General features: G+C 34.0%; 1 protein-coding gene across 3 annotated transcripts; it reads left to right on the top strand.

Moving 5' to 3' along the window:
- Positions 1 to 1,285: 1,285 nt before the first annotated feature.
- LOC103839324 (putative E3 ubiquitin-protein ligase RING1a) lies at positions 1,286 to 5,941 on the top strand. Of its 3 annotated transcripts, none has more exons than XM_018654125.2 (9): positions 1,286 to 3,078; positions 3,239 to 3,286; positions 3,710 to 3,768; positions 4,083 to 4,164; positions 4,255 to 4,375; positions 4,456 to 4,497; positions 4,586 to 5,224; positions 5,318 to 5,527; positions 5,638 to 5,941. In XM_018654125.2, the coding sequence occupies exons 1-9, from the start codon at positions 2,822 to 2,824 to the stop codon at positions 5,668 to 5,670; spliced, it is 1,491 nt and encodes a 496-aa protein (XP_018509641.2). In that variant the 5' UTR covers positions 1,286 to 2,821; the 3' UTR covers positions 5,671 to 5,941. The 3 variants fall into 3 exon arrangements, with proteins under 3 accessions (XP_018509641.2, XP_018509639.2, XP_018509640.2); XM_018654123.2 differs by having other exon boundaries at positions 1,290 to 3,089; positions 3,241 to 3,286; XM_018654124.2 differs by having other exon boundaries at positions 1,296 to 3,089; positions 3,241 to 3,286; positions 5,318 to 5,509; positions 5,638 to 5,939.
- The last annotated feature ends 3,025 nt before the right edge of the window (positions 5,942 to 8,966 follow it).

Genomic DNA, 8,966 nt, shown 5'->3' with positions numbered 1-8,966 from the left:
TTCGAGGTCGTCCACGTTTTAGCGTTGAGTTCGCCGATTGCGTAACTGATACACATCTTTGAGAAGGTTGTTGAACGTTACCATCACTAGCTTTTTCTTCACTAGATCTCATATCTTTCACCACCTCCACCATATGATTAACGGTCTTCTCGAGACGCTTGACACTATCCGCTATACAAACTTTCATCTTTTGGAGCTTGTCATGAACTTTCCGGAGCATTTCAGCTTGCACTTCATGGAAGCCCATCACAACATTTCATCGTATACGTCATACAAAGGCTCGCGAACAGAGTAGACGTGATCGTAATAATCTTCACAATCATGAAGCTGCTGAAACCTTTTTTTTTTTGGTCTTTTTTTTTTGTGGGTGAAAGTGATTTGATACCACAGTTAAGTGCTCCAGATCAAATCGGTGATGCGAAATCGCAGGATAGAAGTGCTCTGATACCAATTGTTAGGAGTGAACATAATCAACCCCTTTGATACTTTAGAACACAAGTTTGCTTTGATGCCAATTAAGATCCCTCCTCAAAGCTAAGAGAGTTTGTGAAAGAACAAACTAAATAGAACAAAACACAAGTTACTTCAATTTTCTTTTCATATCCCATTAAGCAAAACATACGTAACTTAAATACACAAGAACTTGTCAACTAAATAACTGGCCACTAAACTAATATAGAACATGGTATACAAGTGGAGATGATCCCACGATGTCATGACTTGTTATGATCTTATCATTTACCCTAAACACCCTCCAAAGAGAAAGCAAGAACTAAAACCTAAGACAATAGTAACATCAAGGAGAGGAGATGATAAAGCTCCAACAAAACCACCATGCAAGGACATCCAAAAGGCAGATCCTTGGATCGCAACTATCAACATCTCACCACCAAGGTCAAACTCCAAAGATAGGAGATCAACTTGGACAGAAACATAGTTAACGCTGCTCTGTAGGGGCTATGAACACTACCACACAAAGAGCCACTGACCAACAGAGATCACGGCCGATAGAGACCACCAACAACTACCAGGAAATATGCATCACTGATACCGTCAACGACCCCTAATCCGGAAAGCAACCCCGTCGGAAAAAGCCCCAAGGAGAGAGAAGGGGAGACGAATAGGACAACGGAAAGAAGAACACTTCACAAGAGGGGGAAGAAAGCTATAAGTCCCCCGGCGGTAGTGGAAGCCAAACCATCTGGGGAGCTGCGGATTAAGCATGGACGTTCGGGTCCCCGGGTCGGGTTTGGACCGGTTCCTTTCGGGTCTGGATCCTTCGAATCCTAAACATTCAGACCCAACAGGAACTTGTAATTTTTTGTTCGGATTCAGGTCGGTTCTTCTCCGGTCCGGTCGGTTCGAGTCCATAATTAAAGTACCGATAAAATACCTGTAATTTTTGGATCCATATCAGTCCGGATCGATTTCAAGTATTTAGGATCTAAAAAGAACATGACATACCCAAACTCCATCAAATTTAGTAGATATTTGTCATATATATCTAAAATTTTACAAAACAACCTAAATTAAACTATTAGTAATTAAAATAAAACATTTTTAAACTCTAAATTTTATATTTTAAAGCTTCATATTACTTAAAAATACTACAAAATAATAACAAATATTGTTAACAAAAGATATTTCAACTTTCTTAAAATAATATATATTAAATAGAACACAAGAAAATCATATTTTTGGAAAAACATGTTTTAAGTTGGGTACAAATCGGTTCTTATCGGGTCGGTTCTTTTTGGATCCGAGTTTATTCGAGTCGGTTCCTTTCGTTCTGGTTCTTTCAAGTAAATGAAATCTGAAATCTTGATCCAAAAAATGCTTGTAAACTTTCGGTTCGGTTTCGGGTTGGGTATTTTCGGATTGGTTCTAGTTTGAGTTTTCAGGTCCAGGTTAAAATGTCCAGACCTACCGTGGATCTAAGAGAAAACTTCTTGACAGCGGGATTTTCATTTCTTTTATTGTAGAAAAATATAAACAAATGTGTTCATCACTAAGAGGGTGTATTGAATCTGATATTTTAAGTGATTTGATATTAAGTGAGTTTTTAGATGATTTTAGGTGGATTTAATAATTTATGGGTGATTTTTGTTAATAATTCTAAAATTTTATCTAAAACAATGAGATTTGGATTTTTATTTTTATTACTAAGAAAATCCTCTCAAACACTCTAGAAATAATTAAAACACTTTAAAATCTCCAATTTAAATTTTGTTCAATAACAATGAATTTTAGAATGTTTTATGAAATGATAAGTTCAATAACACTGAATTTTAAAGTGTTTTTTAAAATCCATGTTAGAATAACAGTAATCACTTCAAACTCCCAATATTTTCTTGATGTTACCCGTTAGACCCTATAATTTTTTTTATTAATATCTTTTAGTTGAAAAGTATTTATATAAAAAATAATAATATTAATATAGTAGATCGATTAATACTTGAAAGATCTTTTCATTAAAATCCCTAGATGTAACGATAATAATCAGGCTTTGCAAATGGACTTTGAACATGCGAGTGGAAGGCCGAGATGCACAGTATCTAATCGAATTAAGAATCGGGGTCTATTTATTTTAATTATCCTTTCAGGACCCACAATAATTAGAAATCTTAGGTCAAAATAAAAATTAAACCCCCCATGTTTTATTTCGATCAATCAGCCCCCTAATTTTTCCTCTCTCTCTCTATATCGGGACCGAACCCAAAACACAAACACAGCAGAAGAAAAGAGAGAGACGTAGACAGAGAGGAGAGAGAGGAAGTGGAAGCTCTTTTGGTTTCTGTGATAGAGCTCGTGGTCTTCTACAATGTCTGTGGAGAAGAGCTTGAAGGCGGCTGAGATTCCCGATGGGGAAGGCGGAGATAAAGACCAACGAGGCGACCGATTTGGTCCAGAACCTGAAGAGAAGCAAGAAGAGGATCTACAAGAGAGGAAAGATGAAGAAGGAGGAGACGACGAAGAAGAAGTGAAACGCGACGAGGCGGAGGAGGAAGAAGTAGTCGAAGAAGACGAGGAAGATGCAGACGAGGAGGAGGAGGAGGAGAAAGATGAAGAAGAAGAAGAAGAGGAAGAAGGTAAAGTTTGTTTTGTGTGTTTGGGTTTGTACTCGTGGAAACGTACTTTACGCTTCTTCTTCTTCTTCTTCTTGTGTATATATATACGTGAGACTGTGTTTGTTTGGTGTGATCGAGTTTTGGTTCTCTCTTCTTTTTTTTGTTGTTTCAGATTCTAAGGAGAAAAGTCCATCTTCTGCATCAGGAGTGAACTCAGAGTACGGTTCCTTCTCTACTCTCTGTATACAGATGTGTGTTTTGCCGTAATGGCTTCTCTTCTCCATTCAGTTTCTGACTGTCTCTTTTGATGGGTTTGTGGAGCAAGTACATGTGCCTGATTTAGTAATCTGATGAAATCAATAGTCTTAGCGCTTGCATGTTGTAATTAATGTCGTCCTTGTGTTGTGCTCCAAAATCTCTAAACTATCTCTCAGCTCTTGCGCTTGAACAATGTAGAGGTTCTAGCTTTATTCATTGCAGCCTCCTCTGTAAAGTTGGGTCAACTTAAACTTTTTATTGTACAAAACTCTTTTGGTTTTTCTGTCAATATTGTAGCATCTACAAGTTCCAACCTATATTCATTTCCTGAGACACATTCTGTATCTTTATTGTTTAACAATATCTTTTTTTTTTTCGTGCAGATTTGTGGAAATTGATCTAGGAGAAATCCGTAAAGACGTCCAGTGTCCCATTTGCTTAGGTACTTAATTTCTTCTTTTAAATATTTTTAATTCAGAGTACATCACTTACAACATCCTTGTTGGGAATCAAACTCATCCTAAAGCTCCAATGTTGGTTTTTTACTTCAACTATTCTAGAGTCTTTCAATATGTTCTTCTTGTGTATGTCATTGATTTGCAGAGAATATGTTTAAACTTGTCTTTTTATTGATGAAAATTACTTTGGCTGACATTTTCACATTACTAACTTTCTCATAATCCTACAACTGCTTGTTTAATCTGCACTAATACAGAATGAGTATGCTGATAGGAGTTTCTTTTTTTCTTCTTCCAGGAATCATAAAGAAAACAAGGACTGTGATGGAATGTCTGCATCGGTTCTGTAGGGAATGTATTGATAAGTCAATGAGATTGGGGTATTGCCCTCCACTTGTTCATCATCCTCTGGAAGCATAGTTGTTTGGTCTTCATAAAAGCTTCGTTCTGAGTTTATTGCTCTATTGCAGGAACAAGGAATGTCCAGCTTGCAGGAAACGTTGTGCAAGCCGTCGTTCTCTTAGAGACGACCCCACTTTTGATGCTCTTATTGCAGCTCTATTCTCAAATATTGATACGTATGAGGAAGAGGTAAAAGCATCAACACCTTCTTTTTGTGTGTGTGCTTGTTTGCTTGTTTATCTCTGCAATGCTTTCCATTTCTTTTTCAGGAATTCGCTTTTCATGAAGATGACAAGGCTCGTAACAAGCAGGTCTGTGCTGTGGAGAATGTTGTTATTTACCTTCTTCTTACTATCTAAAAAAGTATGTTTCTCTAAGTTGTTTATGGCTTTTGTGTAGATTCAAGCATCTATAGCTGAAGTATCGCAGAGACAATCTGAGGCTCTTGTGAAAAGAAAATCTTTTGGTAAAGAGGCATCGGTTTCAACGAGACCACAACGTAGAAGGAGAAGGAACTGCAGAAACATGGAACAGAACACAGTAGAAGAAGCCAATGAAGATGATAATAATGATGACAACAACGGGAAAGATTCGTCTTCAGAAGAGCGTGGTGCAGAAGTCCGGCTGAGAAAAAGAAGGAAACGGTCTACAAGTCGTTCAACACTGAACCCTTCTTCTTCAGGTGCAAACAACAACAATGGTAACTGCGCAGAGAACGACGCAGATATGAATCTTCGAGACAACAACAGCAAAGGGATATCTCCAGGGCTTGTGTGGAACCCGGAGATACTTGCTTGGGGAAGAGGGGGTACAAGGAGTCACACAAGGCATGGGAATAATGCAACAGGAGGTAGTAGTAAGAGTGTGAGGAATGCTCGCGTGAATAGACTTGTGGAGTGTCTACGCAGCAGCGTCGATGGCAACAGTATTGAGGATATTCATCTCAAGCTTGTCTCAGTGGACACAAACTGTGTACCAGAGTTACCTCAAGCATATCTCTGTTGCCGACCCACTTTGCCTGTTAAACAGCTCCGTGAAGTGAGTACTCCTCTCTCTCTATTTAGTCTGCAATTTTCACTTTATATAGAATATATTTATCCTTGTTAAGAGTGTTTTCTCAATGTTGAACAGTTTGTGGCACTTCAGTTACATCTGAAGACTGAAGAGGTGGAATTGTTGGTAACAAGAGAATTAGGAGGAGGAGATAAGGCAATAGAGAATCTTCCTGTAGTGGCTTCAGATTCAGCTTCAGCATCCAAAGAAGAGATGCAAAGTCTGGAAGACAATGAAACATTGTCAAGGCTCAAAGTTGAACAACATTTGGTAGCGTCACCATTAATAGTAATAATAATAAGAATCTATTTCGATATACCTATTCAATAGTCTTATGTAAGTAAGTAGTATGATTCAACTGTCTAAAACATTTTTGTTATCGGGTTTGTTCCTTTTAGATCATAGCTTACCGGCAGAAGCAAACCGAGTGAAAGAAACTTGGAGCCTGAAGGACGTGCTGCTGCGAAGAACAACAACAACGTATATATAAAGATGGATCAGGGGGCTTGTGTTATCTGTTTGCTAGATTATATATCTCAGTTGTTTTTTTTCGGTTTAAGTAGTTAAGTTCTATGGAATTTTACATTTGTGAGTCTTTTTTTTTTCTCATTGTAGTCTGTAGACGTTATTTAGTATTCTGTGACAGTTTCAGGTAAAGCACATTACTTGTCTTATTAAATTAATTTATATTTTTATACCGTTGTTGCATACCACAGGATAGTCGGTTGTGTAGGGAGTTCTGACCTTTCCAGCCTCTATCTGCTTTTGTATGACTTTGTCTCACAAACTTCTTATTCAAACTTAGGCATCTCCGTCAGCATCTCTCCCTCAAAATCTGAATTGCTTTTAAGTCTCACAGGACGAGTTGGCTGAGATGTCACCAACTCTGGTTCATTCATTCAGACTTGTCTGTTCCATCGGCCTAGGTGGGTTCTGGACATGAGGCAATGACAAGTCCCTTGTACTTGTTTGGAACTTCATGACTTTAGCACAAATGATACTAATGGAGTAGTTTTCTCCCAGGACATCTATCTTATTAAAACTCAAGTACAAAATAGGATTGTTTGGAAACTTAAATAGTAGTCTTGATGAAATGTATTTGGAAACATGGATAATTAGAGTCATTTTAGTAATTTCATTAAGATAAGGCTTTAACCAATGTTTCTTATCCTGTCCCGTTAATCTTCGAAACCATCTGGTTTAATTAACCCAATTAATTTTTAAAAAAGATGCTACAACCTAAAATCTCGCATGTAATCTTAGCAATATATAGAAATCAGTCCCATATATTACGTAAATATTCATAGAAAGATTTTTTTCCACGTCTTTTTTTTTCTCCAAGGTAGATATCTTTTAGCTCTGTTATCTTTCTTCCTAATTTCCGTCGGATGCCTTTCCAATTAATTTGTTACCATAATCTGCGCAAACATTTATAACAATATTTATAAATCATTCCCATATATTTTCAAAAGATATGATTTAGTTTAAAAAAATTTAATGCAGTGAATATCCGCACAAAATCTATGCACGCCATAACTCCTCTTAACCATCATTCTTTCACCTATCTATATATACCGAGTCTAAGACTTTCCTAACATCCATACACATCTCAGAAAACAAACATGTCTGGCACAAGAAAAATGGTTCTTATCAATGATCTCAAGCCATTCAAAGACGAATGGCGAATCAATACAATACTAAAAGGGAGATATAAGCCATGGAGAGGGTGTCCATGTAGGATAGAAAAATCAACCAATCAGAGAGTCCAAAATTGCGACGTCATCTCATTTATTTTTTCGTAAAAAATGAAAAAACAATGCGAAGGAAAGAATCGAACTTGGGTTATTATGACATATATATAGGACAGTTACTACTAAGCCATTGAAACTTTCTTGGACACATATACAAGAACCACTAAGTATGTAATCACAAACTCTTATGTACATTTACAATAATATGAATTCAACTTTCAATACTCCGATACTTTGTTTTGTAAAAAAAAAATAAGTAAGTGACTAAACTAATATATTCTTTGAAAGTGTGAGAACGTTGACAAATATGAAAAAGCATAGATTTTTTCTTCGTGATAAAGTTAAATTTTTTGTAAAAGTAAGTTTAACATATAAATTTTCGTGACAAATATGAAAAAGCATAGATTTTTGTACAATTTTGACAAAACAACTCAAAACATACTTCTCTAATGTCTTAATAAAATATTATTTAAGGGTGCAATAATTAAATATATTAATTCAATAAATTTTGTAATTTATAGACAAAACAATAACACAACAAATTTTGAAACATTTGTTTAACCTATCGATTTTTTTCATGAGAATCCAACTAAACAAGATAAAAAAACAATTAGATTTACAAATATTTAATTACCATTTTATTCAATTTTGATTAATTTCAAATTGTAATAATGTATCTTTTTGAAGTTACAAAAAATAATGTTCTTTCTTTATTACACTAGCATTATATATAGATTCTATATACACAAAATAAATATAATATAACAACATAAGCTTGCTTTCCCTGATTCATGTGAAAACTTTTTAAGTTATCCACCAAAGCAAATTAATTAAATCAATCAAATTGTTAGACTACAGCAAACTAATATATAATTTTATTTTAAATTAAATTATTTAAAAAGTGTATTTTCGTTAAAACAAAATAATAAATAAGTAAAACTGATTAGATGGTAATTTTTATGACATATATATATATATATATATATATCAATTATGTGAAAGAAATAGAAGCTTAATATGGAAAAAAATCTTAAATACAAAAAACTCTAAAAATTAACAAAAAAAACTAAAAAATTAAACTATGATATCACTTGAAAGCTTTTTAGACCATATTAATAAAATATTTAAGCGATAATTAGACAAATTTGATTTTTTTTTCCAGAAAAAAGTTTATTATTAATTAGCATTAGTTATTTCAAGATGTTTAAGAAATGATGGACAAAAAAATAGGATAGACATTAATGATATATGAACTATGAATAGTACTTTGTAGAGCTGACTTAGATAACACATCTGCACATCCATTTTCAGTCATTTTTTATGCCTAAATTCAATTTCCTCAGAGTAGTTATTCCACAAAGAGATCGTATGAGATATTGTTTTGATATTCAGATTTGTTTTTCAACTGTTAAGAAAATTGATAACTGTAAAAATGTCTCCTTCGAATATGATATGTCTATAACCGAGTCCCCAACATGAGACAAGTTTGTTTAAAAAGTAAATAATTTTATTTTTCTTATATTATATATATATTATTTACTGATAATAAAAATATCGTTATTCATCTATCACAAATATATATGCAAATATGTGAATCAAGTACAACAATCAAACAACATAATGATTTCCACAAAGAAAATTTAAAAAATATATTTATGTTATGTAGTCATATTTTATATTCTTAATGTAATACAATATTATACATTATTTTCTTAGAATTGAGAAATACATATATCAGTTAGACAAATTAAGCGATAATTAGACAAATTTGATTATATTTTTTTGTGAGCCAAAAGTTTATTATTTAGCATTACTTATTTCAAGATGTTTAAGAAATGATGGACAAAAAAATAGGATGGACATAAATGATATATGAACTATAAATAGTACTTTGTAAAGCTAACTTAGATAACACATATGCACATTCATTTCCAGTCTTTTTGATGCATAAATTCAATTTCTTCAGAGCAGTTATT

This window comes from Brassica rapa, chromosome A09 (genome assembly GCF_000309985.2).
Source record: "Brassica rapa cultivar Chiifu-401-42 chromosome A09, CAAS_Brap_v3.01, whole genome shotgun sequence".
NCBI classification, from domain to species: Eukaryota; Viridiplantae; Streptophyta; class Magnoliopsida; order Brassicales; family Brassicaceae; genus Brassica; species Brassica rapa.
The sequence above is the reverse complement of the archived record's forward strand: the minus strand, read 5'-3'. Positions and strand labels throughout refer to the sequence as shown.

Bases quoted from the DNA above. Each gene is read 5' to 3' on its own strand.
- LOC103839324 (XM_018654123.2), top strand. From the start codon at position 2,822: ATGTCTGTGGAGAAGAGCTTGAAGGCGGCTGAGATTCCCGATGGGGAA. The intron at 3,769-4,082 runs GTACTTAATTTC...TTCTTCTTCCAG, and splicing joins CCAGTGTCCCATTTGCTTAG to GAATCATAAAGAAAACAAGG. The intron at 4,376-4,455 runs GTAAAAGCATCA...TTTCTTTTTCAG, and splicing joins TTGATACGTATGAGGAAGAG to GAATTCGCTTTTCATGAAGA.